This window comes from Aquarana catesbeiana, linkage group LG01 (assembly GCF_042186555.1).
Source record: "Aquarana catesbeiana isolate 2022-GZ linkage group LG01, ASM4218655v1, whole genome shotgun sequence".
NCBI classification, from domain to species: Eukaryota; Metazoa; Chordata; class Amphibia; order Anura; family Ranidae; genus Aquarana; species Aquarana catesbeiana.
Window position 1 is genome coordinate 597,867,819 of NC_133324.1, and position 20,110 is coordinate 597,887,928.

Below are 20,110 nucleotides of genomic sequence, written 5' to 3' on the forward strand. Positions count from 1 at the left end.
TAGCATGAAACAGTAGCAAAACTGGAAGTACCGTATTTTTCCCATAGACAATACAATCACTTGCTGTATCATAACTCTGGGAAGATTTTCATTAACATGCTCGTTAAAAAATAATATTTTCTTTTACAATTTTTTTTTTACTGTGCAACTACGCCAAGGCTTAGTCAGTGCTGCCTGCTCTGCATACAGAAGGCCTACTTTGCCCTAAACGGTTAGACTCCCTTACTCTGATCTACCATTAGTTTTCCAGGGCATGTTAGCTTTGCCTCTTAAAAATGCCTGAACTATGCATGAACTCTTCGGTTCCCTTTAACATCCAATCACAGTGCTAAAACTTGACACTACTTTAGCTTAGTAATCCAGCAATAAGGCTTTCAGCTGTATTTGAAATGTTAGATGGTGTGATGGTTTCTTGTGGCAGTTAAGTAAAAGGATAATATTTGCAAAGGTTTAAAAAAAAGAAGTTTGGCACCATTTGATTTAAAGGGTTCGTTCACTTTTACCAAAACTGTCTATGCAGATAAGGGGTGCCTGTACTTAAAAACAAACTGTACAGCTGTGACTAAAGTTGGATAATGCCCTGGTTATAGTTGTAGACAATTTACTTACCTCCCGAAGCATGGCCCAGAGATCAAACCATCCTGTCCTGCCTTGTTGCTAGGATGTTGCTGAGAAACTCCCAGACATTACTACTCACTTTCACCATTACAGGAGTGAGCTATAAAACTCCCACATGTGTGATTCTCTGTCCTAGCATCACTGAGCTCAGAGCTACAGAGACAGTGTATAAATGGGTGAGGGGGTTTGAATCAGCTGGGGATGTCTTATCAATGTTCTAGTAGCAAGGCAGGATGGGATGATGCCATCTCTGTGAGTTTCTTGGCCAGGCTTCGGGAAGTACGTAAATGGCCTACACCTATAGCAAGGACATTATCCAACTATAACCAAAGCTGCATGGTTTGTTTTTACCTACAGGCTCCCCTTACCTGCATAGGCATTGTTTTGGTAAAGGTGAACCCTTTAGAACACATAAGTAGACTAAACTGATTTTTTTTTAGATCTGCCTGGAGGTCCTTTTTACATCACATATAAAAGGATAGGTACTGCCCATCGCAAATTTTTTCTTTTGCCAATGTTACAATATATGAGTGATGTTATATCACTATACATCAGCACATAATGAACATAGGTGACAAGATATCTGTATACAATTCATATACACTCACCTTGCGTCCATCACTGGCATGACAATTCACATTTAAAGGGGTAAGCAAAGCCATGAGTTTTTCCTCGTTCCCGCTCCTAAAATAACAAATATCATTATATGCCTTTAAATCAACAAATCACTCATTTATAAATACATGTAGCACATATTTCCAGGAGTGTTAGGAAGAATATTAAAAAAAAAAAAAAAAAAAAAAAAAACCAACTCACACCTCAGTAAATGAACTTCCATTCTTAGAAAATCTACACACATCCCTTATAAATAAATGCAGTGCCATATACTAGTTTATATGCAGTTTTCAACATGGTTGCCAAAATAAGATCTTCTCAGGTCCATATGTTGTATTGGGTTCTTAAAATTAAACTTGCAAACAGCTGGTCCTATAACATAAAACAAATCGAAAGATCTCACAAATGCACCAGAGAGTGCAAACCTAAAGGTCAATCAAAACCGGATGGACAGTGAGATCATGACTACAGGCTGTGACAGAATGACACTGGTTGAGCGTCATTGCAGTACATTGGCAAAAAGCACAGATAGGGGAAAATCAGTCTTAATTATGGCTCTTGGCCAAACTATTTAGATAAACAGGTTACAAAAAAAAAAAAATACAGAAATACAGAAAAAAGAAAATATACTAAATATAATCCAAGATTCTATAGTTAAGGTTTGAAACATATTTCAGAACCAGATTCACTGCATCAATTTGAAAGGAAGTACATTGCAGTCCACTTGCAATCAGAAATAATGGAGTGCATGATGTAAATATCATAAGAGGTCCAAAACTATGACCCATGAGTGGCTACTAGCATTTTTATTTCATGTCTGCACAGATCACATTTAATTATGTACATATAATCACTGCAAGAATCTAGTAAAAATAAAACACAAATACAAATCCCTGCAAAAATCTAATAAAAATAAAACACAAATACAAAAAATATAGTAAAAATAAAACACATATATGTGTGTCTGCTCCATTCAAAATCATATAATAAGCATGCTTATTAATTTGATCTATGAATGATCATTCAGCATTTCAGTAACATGTGTTATCACTTTGTCATTAATCATGCTTACTATTTTTTATACAAATTGTTATAATTTCAAAATGTTTCCAGTGGCCTGATGTAATGATGTTGTTTTTGTGTAAATTTAAACCTGATTCATAGAAGGGTTTTCTAAAATGCTATTTCCCAATGAAACCCTTCCAAAAGGTAACAAAGGATTCCACAAGTGATAACTAACCGTACTATACCATGGAACTCTGGAGATGGAGAAAGCTTGTCCCTTAAATTAAAGAATAAGGAGATTGCACTGCAACGTGAAAGAAAAATGTGTGTGTACTATAAAAAGATCTCCACACATTAATATAAGGCTTTCTGAAGGAGAACAGCTTTTATTCTACACAGCAGCAATGAAAGAATGAAATGAACATGACAGAATACACTTGGACATTTGGATATGTGGCCACAATATATTTCTGCTTACAGCAATGAATCACATAACGTTAGGCTAATGCCACGATATTTGGTATGTCATGTCTATGAACCCTCTGTTCCTTTTTCCACAAGCAGCCAAGGGTGCCAAGATCCATACTAATGAACTTGGCCAGCTGTGGAGTATGCAAGTGAACAGCAACAAAACAATAACACTGCAATGCTATTGTAAGCTGGTTTTATATCATTACCCCACAACATCCCCCTCCCCCTCCCTTCCATCACTGCCCTGAAAGCATTGGAGATTTAAAGAGCACTCACCTGGCTGCTTCCAGGAGTTCGTCCTTCTTGTATTCTCCTAAATGATTGCAAAATATCATGCTGTTAGCATTGAGCAGGAGGCAGAGTGAGAAAAATACAAGCTATCTAAGAACAAAAATAAAACAGACAGAGAAAAAAAAAAAACGAAGGAGAGAAAAAAAGGAGGAGAGAAAAGGGGGAGAGCAACAAGCCCACACCCAGGATGGGTGATGGAGCAGTGACGTTAGCCAGATTGTGAAGGCAGCATCATCAGTGCCTTGGAGACGAACAGCAAATTGACGCAGCTCCTTGTCCAATCCTCCCATCAAATGGCTTTCTTTAAACAGCCAATGAATGTTAAATCATGTGTCCGGTTACACATTCTGCTCTAATAACTGATAGGCAGGCAAAGACGATGTCCCTTTTGCTTCCCTCATCGCTCCCTCTCCAGTAATCTTGTGAAAAACCACACTATACGTGCTAATGGCAAAGCCTTCATGGACAATAGAAAGTCACAGGGCAAATCTCCAAATGATAGAAATTATAATCACATCTGTACCCCTCCCCTAACCTATACATACAAGCATCTCCCGAGGATGTGACACACGACGCATTTGGCTACCAGAATTCCTTTGTGTATTACCCTTTCTATTTAGACTGCCTCAAAAAGCAACATGAACATATGACAACTAGTGCACACAAAAAAGGGACATCAAACAGCAGACATGAGATCACTGAAAAAGCCAATGAGGCAAATTAAACAAAAATATACAGTCAATAAAGCAGTGACTTAAAGCAGATTAAACAAATTATCTATACACCTTTCCTAATCTATGTATAGGTATATCAAATGAACAGCGAAGGAGGGTCATGATAAAAGACAAAAAACAGGTTGCTTCTCCACACATTAGTGTAAATGAGAATGTAAGGTGCCCTTGCTTGCTATTCTATATACTCTTTACAGACTCGGGTCTTCTAAACGATGTGTGCGTGTAATTTTCTTATGAACATTTACTTAAATATATTACATAAATTAGGAAAATGATAAGGATTGGACTGGAAAATAAGAGTTTTCTCAGATGCAGATAAGTTTATAACTGCAGTACAAAAATGTAAAAGGTAAATAAACAGCATACATAATTACAAATGTAGAAAAAAATGCCCTTTGAACCTACTCCACTGCTGAAAACCATAGCAAAACTCTTGTAATCTGTCTAGACCAGTGGTGGTCAATTTGCTAAACATGTAGGGGCTCAGGTGCAGTCCCTGATCTCACCAGAACCACACATTATATTTACAGTAAAACCTTGGTTTGAGAGCGTTTTGCAAGACAAGCAAAATTCTTATAGACTTGATATACAAGCGATGTCTTGATATACAAGTAGCGTCGAGTCACAACTGAGTATAAAAGAGAAGAGAGGCGCCTCTAAGTGTAGCAATATGCTTACATTTAATGAAGGTACAACATTAAAACTCACATGGTTGATGATTAAAACAGGCACATCTAAGTATGCAGACATCTGGGGTAAAGCTGTCCACATAGACCATCCTCACCACCATTGACTTTGTCCCTTCCATGCTGCGCTCCACAAGCGGTTCAAGTCTCGCTTTCAGAGCGCTCTACTGCAGGGTAGTTTTCCCGGTCACGACTGCAGACTGACAGCGGAGAGTCGGCGGTGCGGAGGATGGTCTATGTGGACAGCTTTACTCCGGATGCCTGCATACTTAGATGTGCCTCTTTTAATCATCAACCATGTGAGTTGCTAAATGTTGTACCTTCATTAAATGTAACCATATTGCTACACTTAGAGATGCCTCTCTTCTCTTTTATACTCTGTAGCTCCTGCTGGATTTTGCTTCTAATCCTCTTGTGGAGGCTGCCATTTGTGGATGGACATTTTATGGCTACACAACCTGGTTACATTGCTATAATTTTTTTATATGTACTATAAAACTGAAGGACTTATGAATAAATGGTTGTGGAACGAATCATTTGAGTTTCCATTATTTCTTATGGGGAAATTCGCTTTGATATACAAGTGCTTTGGATTACAAACCTGTTTCCGGGAAGGAATTATGCTCGCAATCCAAGGTTTTACTGTATATGTAATGCTATAGAAGACATGATACATGCGTTTACCAGATACTCTGCAGAGCAGACTATAGAAATGGCTTGACAAAGTGGGCATGCTGTAGGAGGCTAGTTAGAGACTAGACATATGCTGCAGGAGATGGGCAGAGATTGCAGATATGCAACAGGAGATAGTCAGTGGCTGTTGACATTCTCCAGGAGATAGTCAGAGACCAAGGAAAAGTAAGGGCTTTTTCCCACAGGTGTGCAGTCTGAATCTGTCTGTCCATTTTTAAGATGGATCCAGACTGTTTGTCTATAGGCGGGCGAATGTAAACGGACATACATCCGTTTTACATTTAAGACAGTTTACGTTTGCCCAAAAAAAAACCCCTAAAAAGTCTGCGCCTTTTCTGTTTTTGTGGGCATACGCATATATGTGAATGAAGCGTCGGCTTCCTTTATGTCCATTTTTAGGCAAGAAACATTTTTGGTTTATACTTTTGTCACCCATGACTAGTTTCTTAAAAAAAAAAAAAAAGACCTGTAACCACAGATATAAAAACTGGTGTAAACGGATTTGAACTGAAGACAGACTGATGTATATTTAACAGACTCTTAGAGCGCCTTTACAAACCAAATAAAGTGGTTCTAAAGCCTAAACATTTTTTACTTTAATGCATTCCCTGCACCCTCCTTATACTTACCTGAGTATTTACTCGATCCACTGCTGTGCCCTGCTGCAGTCTTCTCTTTCCCTCTACACACAGGAGCTGACAGCCAGCAGTGGGAGCCACTCACTGCTTTCATTCAAATACAGTGAGGAGGGAGCAAGGTCGAGCCGCCTGTATCTAGAGAAGAGGAGGAGCCAGGATCCTTGGGGTCCACTCTGTGCAATCCAATTGCACAGAGCAGGTAAGTATGAACTTGTAAACCAGTCTATTAAAAAAAAAAAAAAATATATATATATATACATATATATATATATATATATATATATATATATATATATATATATATATATATATATATATATATATATATATATGTCATTTTAAAAATGTATTCATGCTGGTAGATGGTGGCAAACACAAATTTCACACCATTAGTAGGCTGCAGCAACAGTCGGCTTTTGTGCGGCCACTGAATTTGAGTGATCGGGCATGTTGGAAATTTTAGGAAAAAAGAGCAAATTTCTAATTAATGATGGGAAAATCGTGGGAGAAATATAATTGAAAAAGAAATGTGTATAAAGCTGTGACCTGGAGAGAAAAGAAGATTCCCGGCCACAAAAATGTTTTTCTGTAGCAACATGAGGTGAAATTGAAGGCTTAGTTGGTGGAATTCCGAGATCAATAGTGAGTGACACCATCAGATCATAGAACACATTCAATTTCTGATTTTAGGAAAAATTGTTCAGAATTTGACTTATGTATGGACGGCTTTACCACCATTAGATGTCCCCTGGCTTGGGGTTAAAAGACCTACAAGTGCAGGGTGTCAAGGACCCACCCCTGAGAAAGCTTTACCATGGCGCCCTGCACCCCTATGCAATGATCCAGGGAGCTCTGGTGACCAGTCTGAAGACATCTGAATATAAGTATTTTTTAAAAAAATGCATAAAATACAGCTGTAGGAATAACTAAGGGCCAGAAATAAGAAGTCATGGGCTTAGCTTTACCCACAGCAGAAACAATTACAAAACTACCATTTTCAACAAGAGTGTTCTACATTTGCGATTGTTAACGCTACCATGTACACAGGCACTACGTCCCACTCCATTTATATCAATTCTATGGGGTTTATTTTTGGAACATTTGTAGGATGGATGTCACAATCATTTATCCAGGCTCCATGAAAGCTCCCCATCTTCTACTTTGACTTCCTATGATAGTCAGCTCTATCTAGTGGGCAAAATGGTAATAAGCATTTATTGATTGGTTTGCGCAAAAGTTATAGCGTCTACAAAATAGGGGAAAGTTTTATGGCATTTTTATTAATATTTTCTTTTTTTGTACTAGAAATGGCGGCGATCAGCGATTTTTATCGTGACTGTGACATTATGGCGGACAGATCTAACACTTTTGGCACATTTATACAGCGATCAGTGCGATTAAAAATGCATTGTTACTGTGTAAATGTGACTGGCAGTGAATGGGTTAACCACTAGGGGGCAGTGAAGGGGTTAAGTGTGTCCTAGGGAGTGTTTCTAACTGTGGGGGGGAGGGGCTATGTGTGACAAGACACTGATCACCGCTCCAGATTACAGGGAGCTGTGATCAGTGTCACTAGGCAGAATGGGGAAATGCTTATTTACATCAGCATTTCCCCGTTCTTCCTCTCCTTGAGACAATCATGGGTATCCCCATCGAGTATTGAACATCGAGTCCACGGGACCCGCGATCACACTCATGGAGCTCGCGGCTTCTTAAAGGGCAATGTACAGGTACGTTAATATGCCTGTACCTGACCTTCTGCGGACGTATATCGGCGTGAGCCGATCGACAAGCGGTTAATGTGCGTGTAAAGGCAGGCGTCACAATACTTTTGGCAATATAGTGTATGTTAGAAGATATGTTCTACCTTTGAATACATATGTGTTGATGATCATTAGTGTATATATACACACACAAGCAGATTATTCAGATTATTGCACAAGCTGGAAGGGGCGACTTAACTCTTCCGGATGAGGCTGATTCATGTGATTTGTTTGCAAACAGAATTTTGATACTATTATAAAATGGCATTTTAATGTGCATACTAATAAAAAGAAATATATTTTTTATACAAGCGGGTGACTTATTAATTCACGTTTTCTGTTTTTTTTTTGTTAGTCCTTAGGTCCCTTTCACACGGACGGATAGAATGGTGCTTTTAGCTGCGGATTTTCTAATTTTCTACCGCAGCTAAAAGCACACAATGCTTTCCTATGGCCCCATTCACACACTGAGTTTAGCTGCGAATTAGATACATGCGGTTCTGTGCGGATAGAAAAAATAGAATTGACTGCGTCCAGGAGCAATTTAGCGCAGCTATCCGCACATAACCGCAGGTAATCGCAGTGCACTGTGTCAGCTGCGGATAACAGCGCCGAGCTGCTCATCGGGAAAGGAAAAATCATTTTTCCTTTCCCAATGAGCGACAAGCACGGGGATCCGACTCGGATCCCCGCAAATGCCCCCCACTGTTTGGTATGAATCTTGAGGGGGAACACCACGCCAAATTTTAATTTAAAAAATGGCGTGGGTTCCCCCCCAAGAGTATACCAGGCCCTTAGGTCTGGTATGGATTTATAGAGGAACCCCTACGCCGAAAAAAACGGTGTGGGATCCCCCCAAAATCCATGCCAGACCCTATGTGTAATCCGATGACCACGCCCCCTTGTGAGGTCACAGTCCCAGCATGCCCCGGGACTGTGACCTCACAAGGGGGCGGGGTCACCGCCTATATAAGTCCGTTGCGGAGCACTCAGAGAGCATTCCAGCTGGAGAGAGTGTCGTGTCAACATCTTCTGTTCCAGAGAGGGAAGAAGGCAGAAGGCAGCAGACCGGGCTCCTCCGCTAGCAAAAGAGCAGCAAAAGAGCAGAAGATAGCGGAGGAGCCCGGCAGAAGACCCGGAGAAGAACCGGAGAGACCCCCGAAGCCGGAAGAGGACCCCCGAAGACGGAAGAAGATCCCCGGAGCTGTCTAATAAATTACTTTAAAAAGCTGTGTAGTTTTTTTTTATTGACACTTTTTCACTAGGTGAATGGGTAGGGGTACCATGTACCCCATACTAATTCACATGGGGTGGGGGGCCGGGATCTGTGGGCCCCCTTATTAAAGGGGGCTCCTGGATTCCAATAAGCCCTCCGCCCACAGACCCCGACAACCAACGGCCAGGATTGTCGGGAAGAGGCCCTTGTCCTCATCAACATGTGGACAAGGCACTTTGGGGTGAGGGGGCCACAGGGCGCCCCATCCCCCAAAGCACCCACCCCCCCATGTTGAGGGCATGCGGCCTGGTACGGCTCAGGAGGGGGGCCGCTCGCCCGTCCCCACCCCCTTTCCTGACCGACCAGGCTGCGTGCTCGGATAAGGGTCTGGTATGGATTTTGTGGGGGGACCCCACGCCGTTTTTTTAGGCGTAGGGGTTCCTCTATAAATCCATACCAGACCTAAGGGCCTGGTATGCCCCCGGGGGGAACCCACGCCCGTTTTTTTATTTAAAATTTGGCGTGGAGTTCCCCCTCAAGATTCATACCAAACAGTGCAGTCAGTACCCTGTCGGGTTGCCATGGAAATGGCAAACCGCAGCTAAACGCAACCACAGCTAATCGCACTGTGCAAATGCAGCTAAATGCAGTGCCTGGAGTCTTAAATTTCACAGGAAAAAAAAACATGCTTTTAACTGCGGCAAAATAGCCGTCCGTGTGAAAGGCGCCTTATGGAGTGAAACCATCGAGACCATCAAAAAATAGAGCACAATTAATCACTATTTCTCACACTGACTGGATCAGTCAGCTAGGGGTTTGTACAGCAGTCTACTGGTGGCCATACAGATAAGATCTTGCTTTATTTGGCTTGTCAGTGATCACCTCATGTCTTCGGGTACCTTAAATTTAACCTAGTAGTTGACATTTGTCACGTTCAAGGTTAGCAATGTGTAGAGTGGTTCTTTGTATCCATTACTTCTCAGAGATCAGTGTTGCCACTGACAAATCTACATCCTACAGTATAAGAATAAAACCATCTTTGTTTGGCCATTACCTAGGGCCAGACTTTTACTTTCTGAACTCCCTTGCCTGTATCTGTAAAATGACTGACACTGAGCAGCCTCTCACCTTATGATCTACAGCATGGGTGCTCAACCTGTGGTCCTCCAGCTGTTGCGGAAGTACAAGTTCCATTATGCCTTTGGGAGTCATGTTTGTAACTGTCAGCCCTGCAATGCCTCGAGGGACTTGTAGCTCCACAACAGCTAGAGAGCCACAGGTTGAGCACCCATGATCTACAACAAAGTTCCAATTTGAGCATTTACCATGTAAAAAGACCAGCGATTCTCAACAAGGGATCTGTGGAACTTTAGGTTTCCTCCAGAGATTGCTTATGGTTCCTCTTATTCAGATTGGTTAACTGACATTCTATTCTTTCATGCCCATTTGGTTGGATTGACTATAGCTCCATCTGTGTCCACTACTTTTGACTACCCTCTTTGTTCCCCTATAGCCTTCCCCGGGCTGCGGCCGACCAGCACGGAAAGCCGCCCAGACTTACAATCTGGACGGCGTCTTTGGAGGCTGTTTGGTCATTTACCATCACCGCCCACAGCCTCCATCTTGCCACTCCGGCGGACATGCGCAGTCCGCCAGTGAGGCATATCGTGCCGGTGGGCCGGGTGTGCCCGACGCCGCTCCAACATGCTGACGCTCGCGGATGCGTAGTAGGGGCTGCTCACATTTGGCTCAGGGGGCAGCGTTTAAGGTCTCCCTGGCAACAAGCTCCAATCTCAGCTGAGCGCAATCTGCTGCGCCAGCTGACTGGAGTTCCTCACTCTTAAATACCGGACCTACCCACTCCCAGTTCAAGCATTGGATAGCTGGATGCTGGGACGTGTGGCTGGTCTGTCTAAACCCGTCTCTGACAAGGTAACTCTTCATCCTATTTTAGCCTGTTATTTATACCTGAATACCTGAATATCCTAACTATTAGCCAGCCTCTTATCTAAACCGATATCTAAAAATCAAACCCCCCCCCTTCTTTAAAAGAAAGTCTACTAGATTTAGCTCTTTTAAATAACATTCTTGCTTCACATGACATACTACTCTGCAACACACCATTCCCTGACTTATATCGGCTGGCTAAGTGTCCTAATATTATTATATTATTCTTATACTGGTATCCCTAAGTTTAAATGATAACTGAACCGATATTACTTTACAATTACATTTATACCATATCGGCATCCCAGTCTTTGAACATATCATCCAGCATTACAGAATTATATTTTAAACTTTTTTCAAATAGACTACTCTTGACAGTATATTAGTATTTTTGTATAGTTTCTATTTTCAGCTACCAGTTTCATCCCCCTTCCTTTTTTTGTCATACCATCAAATTCATCAATTCACAATTATCAATAGGTATTTATATACTTTTTGATTTATTCAAATACTGAAATCTATATATCCAGTAGACTCACTCTGGATTTATGGTATACTTCTTCTTACTGTCAGGGATTCCATTTCCCTCAGTATATCACTCTGGCCGTCACGCAACCGCAGAACGCGGGGGGATCCTCCTCTTAGTGAGGACAATACCACTTGGCATACACCTACAGACTTCTCTGATGCCCACAATGTCGAAAGGACAGCAATCCCACCAGCATTAATATCCAATGCGATTTTGACTCCAGGTTTTTAATGCAATTTAACAAAACACATTAACAACTGTCTCACCATTCAATACTATGTAAGTGATTTGATTATATAATCTTGAGTGGATAATTCTGTGTCTTCACATGTCATGTTACCCCACTTATCATTGTATATTCTGACTACCCTAGATGAATCTCTCTTCTTGTGCACCCCTGAAGGACTAAAAACTATATATCCTGAAACGTGTTGGTGTGAGAAGAGTCCCTTCATATATTTACATTTGGTGATAGCACTGTGTAGATATGTCAATGTTTCGTTAATATATATATTTTTTAACAAATTTTGTCTTTAAATAAAATTCGTTTACCATTAATTGTTACATACTCTGTTATACTTTTTCATCATATTCAATTTTAAGTGCCTTAAAAGTCCGCCTAGGGCAGTGGTTCTCAACTCCAGGCCTCAGGACCCACCAACAGGCCAGGTTTGCAAGATAACTGAAATACATCACAGGTGATATCATTTGCTGCTCAGTGATTGCAGTATTCTAGTCTGCATCTCCCCAAGGCAATACTTAAAATCTGGCCTGTTGGTGGGTCCCGAGGACTGGAGTTGAGAACCACTGGCCTAGGGGAACCTCTCTTTATATGTATCTTGTCTCTTGGATGAGGCACTATTAGAATAACCTAGGTTAGCCTTTCGCCCCCCTCTCGACATTCTATTTAATGGTGATTGCAGATTTCCAAGGCCAACGCCACTTGGCAGAGTGAGCTGGATGGCACTCATTACTTTTTTAGTTGTATGTAAGGGTGATACTTTGACCACCACTACAGGGTCATTCTTCCCACAAGCCACCAATGTAAGGTTCATTTTCTCACTGAGCCCTAATGCATTGGTTTTAGTAGGAGTTCCCTAAGATGTGAAAATAACTTCAAGGGTTCCCCTGTTGTAAAAAGTTGTATATGGCTGCTGACGACCGGTAAAATTATCTCCACCTAAACAGTAAGTAATTGAACTGAGAAAAGGTTCACGCTATCGTACCCAAGTTGCCATTCGTTTTAAATGGTACCTCAACACGCTAGGCAACACACCTGCACTGCAGTGTCACAAATGCACTACTTTGCATTGTATTCATGAAAAGCACTGGGTTATACTGGAAGCCCAATAAAATGAAAGGATTTCCTTAACATAACGTACATTTAATGTACAGTATGTGCAATAATGCATAGGACAAGCTGGAACCTGGCCTGAAACTCACAGCCCACTTTGTAATGACAAAAGGTTGAGATTCTTTTGAAAAATCATACTAATGCGGTGTCAGGTATTTATTCACGCAGACTCGTAATTACTGATATTCCTATATTAACAATTACTCATAGGCCAATATTAACACTAAGGGGGCCATCGAAGAAAGGAAAACATTTGAGAACATCAGGAATTATTCTAATAGCTAGCATTAGTACATTTGTGACAATGCTAAATGCTCATAACATTTTTTCGTTTTTCCATCAGCAATGTGTCAAAACAATGAACACCTACCTACATTCATCTGTCTATTGCTAAAGCGGATCTTCACCCAGAAGGGGAAGTTCGGTTTGCCTGCCTCCTCCCCCTCCTCTTAAAGTAGTTGTAAACCCTCATATACCCAGTGAAATGAACAGCCTCAGATGATACACAGAGATGAAACAAATCCTCCTACATAGATTTTACTTGTTTATATGCAGTCTTCTCTTCCCTACACCCCTTCAAAAGGGCAGAATCGTGTTAAAATCCTTCTCTGTCAGGAGCACAGGGGAGGGAGTAGAGAGCTGCAGTTACAGTGTGTGAGAGCTAATTGGAGGAAAAGCACAGCTCACACAGCAAACAAGGGCAAAGGAAGGATGCAGAGCTGTGTTCTGAATAAACAAGCTGTGTGCTGAGCTCCCTCCCTGTCACAAATTTATCTCATGTGTCAGGAAGTGAAGTGACTCATGCTGATAACAGAGGAATGAAGCACCAGAGAGAAACAACACTAAGGTTTACATTTTGGAATTTCATTTTTTTTTGGGGGGGGGGGGGAGCGGGTACCTGGTATCGACAGGTATCTTCTCCCACTTCCAGGTCAGAATGCAGTGGCAATCCGAGCGAAAGTTCGCCCCCCCACAACCTTCTGGGACGTGTCACAGGTCCCAGAAATCTGCGGGCCCATTAACAAACTACTGCACGGTTGGCGCATGCACAGTGGGGACCTGGCTGTGAAGCCACAAGCAGTCACAGCAGGCTCCCAAAAAACCTTGCCAGCGCCTGGATCTGAACATAGCTGAAGAAGGCTCAGGTGAGGACCTCACTGGATCCCTGGACAGGTGAGTGTTCTATTAGCAAAAGTCAGCAGCTACAGTATTTGTATCTGCTGACTTGTAATTATTTGTTTCTAGGGTTAAGAACGGCTTTAAAGTATAACTGAAGGCAAATTTCAGTTATTGGAAAGATTTGAGAACGATTACAACTCGGTCAGGTTATTATTGCCATCCCCACTAGGGAGATTCACTCTCTATATTTGTCATGTTATTATTATTATTAATATACAGGAGTTATATAGTGCCAACAGTTTACCCTAACGTTGTAAAGCTCTACACAAACAGTACAGTTACAATACAGGAGGAATCAGAGGGCCCTGCTCGTTAGAACTTGCAATCTAGAAGGAAGGGTCAAGTTTTACAAAAGATTATAAATGTGGGGGATGAGCTGATGAAGAAAATGAAAGTAGAGTTGTTAGGTGGAGGCAGGATAGGCTTTTCTGAAAGAAATTTTTTTTTTTTTTCAAGGATCGCCTAAAAGTGGCTAGAGTTGGAGATAGTCGGACAGATTGGGGTAGGGAATTCCAAAGGATGGAAGAGGCTCGGGAGAAGTCCTGGAGGTGAGTATGGGACGAGGTGACGAGGGAGCTGGAGAGCAGGAGGCTTTGGGAGGAATGAAGATTTAGTTGGTATTTTGAGACTAGGTTAGTGATGTTGCTGGGGGGCCAACTTGTGGATGGCTTTGTAGATTATTGTTCGTATTTTGAATTTAATTAGTTGGGTGAGCAGAAGACAGTGGAGGGATTGGCAGAGAGGGGTAGCAGATTTAAGCGGTTTGAAAGGGGGATGAGTCTGGCAGCAGCATTTATGATGGACTGAGTAGGGGATAACCTATTTTAAGGTAAGCCAATGAGAAGGCGAGAAATGACCAGGGAGTGAATTAGGAGCTTTGTGTTTTCACTGGTTAGGAAGGGACATATTTTGGAGATGTTGCATAGGTTGAGGCGGCAAGCTTGGGACAGTGATTGGATGTCGGGCCGAAAGGAGAGTTCAGAGTCCACGATAAAACACCTAGCAACCCTGGCACGTGGGAATGGGTTGATGGTTGTGCCATTGCTCTTGACAGAGAAGTCAGGGGAAGGGGTACGTGGGCAAGGAAATGTTATGAGCTCAGTTTTGGATAGGTTGAGTTTGAGAAAGTGGTGTGACATCCAGACAGATGCTATGTCTGTTAATAGTAAATAAGTAATATGTTTACAATTATCACCTAGAAAGTGAAAGGAAATTTCAAATGTTGTCCACAGAACAGGAATAGAGGGTAAATCTTCTAATAGGGAGTTCTGGGTGGAAACAGGGTTTCCCTCACCTTGGAGGTATTTCCTCTCATTCCGTGTTTTGGCTGTGACAGAACGTGAACGAAAATCTCAAAAACAGGACGCAGATGGCAAGAAAATAACATATAACCCTCCCTTAATGTTTCCAAAATGAAAAAAAAGTTTTGTATTTAGCTCTTCTTTAACTTTTACCAATTTTTGGAAAGGTCCTCCTCTGCCCCTCCTGCCCTCTCTCTTATGCCCAGTACACACAATCGGACATTGATCGGACTTTCCGACAACAAAATCCTAGGATTTTTTCTGACGGATTTTGGCTCAAACTTGTCTTGCATACACACGGTCACACAAAGTTGTCGGAAAATCCGATCATTCTGAACGCGGTGACGTAAAACACGTACGTCGGGACTATAAACGAGGCAGTAGCCAATAGCTTTCATCTCTTTATTTATTCTGAGCATGCATGGCACTTTGTGCGTCGGATTTGTGTACACATGATCGGAAATTCCGACAACGGATTTTGTTGTCAGAAAATTTTATAGCCTGCTCTCAATCTTTGTGTGTCGGAAAATCCAATGGAAAATGTGTGATGGAGCCTACAAACGGTCGGAATTTCCGACAACAAGGTCCTATCACACATTTTCCGTTGGAAAATCCGACCGTGTGTACGGGGCATTACACATTGGCAGAAAAAAAGCTATATAAAAAGAAAAAGGTTTTTCTTTTTTACTTGATATAGCCCTTTGAGACAAGAACAGGTGTTAGGTAGGGTGAAGTTACTCTTTAAAGGCAGGGTGGGACTGCATTTGGGAAAGGTTGCTCAACACAGACCCGATGCAAGAACAAGGCAATGTCTCTTATGTCCTATGGCTTCAGTTCACAAACAGAAAAAAAAAAGGACATGTTGCATTTTTGCGCAGCGCATTTTGAGCCATTATGACGCATTATAACACTGCAATGCATAACAGTAACATAGAAATTAGGAGAAAAAAAGAAAAGATCACTGCAATGCGTTAACGCATCGCAGCACGCATTACAAAATGAGTCAAGCTCACAATAAAGCCCATGCTGTGGTGTAAATGAGCCATAAATGGTACAGCCGTATATGCTTTTGTGTATGTAGCCTTGGTCTGACGGGGCAGTATTACACTACGTAAATCACTTAGGAACATTTTCGTACTAACAATAATCAAAAGTCTTACTTATTCAAGAATATATTATGTTTATGTGACCTTGAATGAATAGTTCTTCTGCCAAGAATATATTAATTTGATTAATCCATTTTGATAAACATGGAACAGCTGCCAACAATTCCCACAATTAAGAAAATTGCCATAACTACAGGCCACATTTCCAAAAAGCTACTGAGCAGATGATCTTGATATCACCAATATTACATTTCAGAACATACAATTAAAACCAGTGTTACTAAAACTGAAGTTATATTAAGCAAGTTGACTCGCCTTACCAGCTAAGTGGCCCCAAGTCAACATTGTATGTAAAAAGATTGTGTTGACGGCAGTACCAAGATGTAGACAGTTTGTTTATCTTTGTACAGTAAGCTGTTGGAATTCTTGAGAATACAACTACACCTGTTAAATCACTTGTTATTGATCCCTCCTGAGTGCTTGGGACCTCCATGGTGGGTGTCAGGAGATCAGCAAACATTTATTCAACAAGCTCCTCTATGAAGAATAGAGCCAGAAGTGCTCAGCTTTGAGCACTTCAGGGTTCAAAGTTGTCAATATCTGGACACTCCGGCCAGGGAGGAAGCCAATAAAGTAGTCTGTGCTCAACTGACTTCAAAAGAGTGCAGGAGTGATAACAGTTACCCTCCCCTGTAATATCTCCTTACAGATAACGTGTCACATGCATTATGTTTTCATATGGGGGGCTGATCCGACCCTTTGTTATATTAATAAAGTGAAGTTTAAAAAAAAAAAAAAAATGAAAGCCTATTAAAAATAGATGTAAACAAAAAAAAAAAAACAACAACTGGAAGAGCATGTATCAGGTGTTCAAGTATGCAAAAGTGATTGTGGCGCACACATCTGAGATTACCATTCAAGCTGCAATGAGAGCAAAGATTCTCCATCATTCACTGTTAAGTTCAAATTAATGACCTGCAAACGCTTATAAATCATCATTTATGGAAAATTTGGGGAAGTGTAGTTTTTCGCCATTTCATGGGCATGTTGAATTTTAAGGCTTGACATATATGACGTCTCAGTGCAAACTTGTCATTTATATTTAAATCAACAATTGTGTATTATTGGGCTTTGAATCTAGGAGCCAGCTAAAAAAAAAAAGTTAGGCGCCAGTTTTTTTTTTAACCAACAAATCTTATGGATAGAACAAGCACCAGTGTTAATTTTGGCAGCAAATTTTGATTTAGTTTTAGTCTTAGGACTAAAATGGCATTTTAGTTTTAGTCCCATTTTAGTCTTCTGCAATTGTTTTAGTTTTAGTCGTATTTAGTTGACTAAATCTCCAGTACATTTTAGTCGACTAAAACTCATTTTAGTCGTCTAAAATCTAATGGGTGTAATTAAATTGTATTGCATTAGTTAACATTTCTCTACAATTTCCAAACTCATTATATACTGCTGGAGTGAAAAATCTAATATGTTATTATTTATGGTATTGAGGTATGTTATTATTTATGGTATTGAGGTATGAACATGCACTACAGACCTGTGTTAATTTTGAACTCAAATTTCAATTTAGTTTTAGTCTTAGTCTTCACTAAAATGGCATTTTAGTTTTAGTTGTATTTTAGTCATCTCAGTTGTTTTAGTTTTAGTAGTATCTTAGTTGACTAAAATAGTATTCATTTAGTCGACTAAAATGTTTTAGTCGACGAAATTAACACTGCATGCAACATGTTCCGGAAGGTGAACTTATCCTTTAACCCCATCTCTGCCGAATCAGGTTTTGTGTTATTTTGCACAGGTTTAAAAAATCATTTTAGGTTTTTTGTGACAAACAATATCACCGCAAAGATTAAAGTTAATCTGAGGGGGCACCAAAAAAAGCAATAAATTACCCAGTCGATGTTCCACCAAGAAAACAGATACCCAACATGTCAAACCTTAAATTTGCGAGCGCCCATGAAATGGCAACAAACTTTAGTACTGTATATTTTTCATAGAGTACGCTTTAAAAACCTACTATAGGTCATCAGTTTAGAGTTACAAAAGGAGGTCTGGTGCTAGAATTATCGATCTAGGTCCAGGGTGCGCAGCTATATGTAACATGTGTATCGCAATCAATGTTTTCAGGCGTAGGCGTCCTAACGTGTGCATTTAGGTTTGTACAGGCGTATATGTGGGGGTGCTTCAATTTTGGGGAGGGTGGAGGGGGGTGGGGGGTTATGTGCCTAGGTGTAACTTTACAATTTAAAAATAATAGCTTTTTTTTTTTTTTCTTTACTTTTTTTTTTTTTTCCACCACATAGGGGACAAAAAGTCCTCTATGAGGGTCCTCCTGTATTGAATTGTTTTATGGTTTGCCCTAACATTGTAAAGTGCAGAGCAAACTGTTGGCGCTATATAAATCCTGTATAATAAGAATAACAAAATGGTCATATTTTTAGGGGATAGGTTCTCTTGAATGAGACCTGTGCTCCACTGAATGCAATGCACATCACACTGCATTACATTCTTTCCCGGTGTGATGTGAGTGCTTTTTTGTTAAACATAAGTTTGATGGACAACTGACCATTTTATTTTACAAGGTCTCTGCTTTCTGAAAATATATAATTTTTATAGATAATATTTTCAGAACAAATATAATTTGGACTAAAATTTGTATTTTAATGTGTGCACAAAATAAAATGGCTCTAGCAGCATATAGGTTAAAATTATATTAAATGATATCCTTATTGTCCAAATATAATCCATACACATCCACTACTTAATGGTAGAGATGCACCAAAATTTCGGCGGCTGAAAAATATCGGGCGAAAATGGTGTTCTCTGCATTTTGCTGATAGAGAAAAAGGTGCCAATAATGGCGCCAAAAATGCACGCGATTTTTGCCGCGAGTTTATTGTGACTGTGGTGTGTTTTTCATAGGTCATGTGACTCAAAAACCGCATTAAAAGCGTAACACAGGTGCGTTATTGATACGTTCTTGCTGCGTTCTCAATGCATTTCAACTGGTCAGGTGCGTTTTTGGTGCGTTTTTTTTTAACTGACCAAAATTGCAGCAAGCAAGATTTTTAACACCACAACGGAAGCGCAGCGGACCATTGTGTAGACATGCATACATACAACATGCATCCACAATAAATTAACATTCATTTAAAGTCATTATATTAATTAAAAAGTCAAATATAATATATACACTATAAAATATATATATATATATATATATATAGAAAGAGAGATAGATATATCTATATATTTTTTTTTAGGGCTGCGGAAATTAACGATTAATTCCTCGATTAATCTTTAATTTTTTTGATCGGTAGGTTGCCTGCGCTGGGGTCGCTTTGGGCAAAGCTCCGCTCCCTCCTCCACTATATGTCATACACAGTCTGCGGGCATCTCCCGCTGTGTGTCTTGGAGCTGAGTGAGAAAACTTTGGCCGCGCTGTGAGAAAAGTCCTGCCCTCTTCATAGATCAGCTAGAGCTGATCTAGGAGGAGGGCGGGACTTTTTTCACAGCGCGGCCATAGTTTTCACACTCAGCTCCAAGACACACAGCAGGAGATGCCCGCAGACTGTGTAATCCAGGCACAGGCACTGACTACAGTGAGACAGCATTATGGGCACGGTGAGACAGCATTATGGGCACGGCGAGGCTGCGATTATAGGCACGGCGAGGCTGCGATTATAGGCACGGCGAGGCTGGGATTATGGGCACGGTGAGACTGCATTATGGGCACGGTGAGAGGGCACGGTGAGACTGCATTATTGGCACAGTGAAGCTGAGATTATGGGCACGGTAGGGCTGAGATTATGGGCAGGCAAGGCTGAGATTATGGGCACAGCAAGGCTGAGTTTATGACGTTTGACGTTCTAGCCATTGCCCCGCTATGTTGGCTTCGGCCGTTGCCATAACAAGGGTGCTAAATCAGCTAAGAGTAGTTGGGGATCTGTATGTGCTT

The 20,110-nt window shown here is 40.9% G+C and overlaps 1 protein-coding gene across 2 annotated transcripts in view; it reads right to left on the reverse strand.

Annotated features, from left to right (window-relative positions):
• TNKS (tankyrase) overlaps positions 1 to 20,110 on the reverse strand; it is a gene marked incomplete in the record, with an annotated part of 313,626 nt that overhangs the window by 159,515 nt on the left and 134,001 nt on the right. For both annotated transcript variants that reach the window (XM_073598540.1, XM_073598531.1), the window contains 2 exon segments: positions 1,227 to 1,302; positions 2,986 to 3,022. In XM_073598540.1, coding sequence (XP_073454641.1) covers positions 1,227 to 1,302; positions 2,986 to 3,022 — 113 coding nt within the window.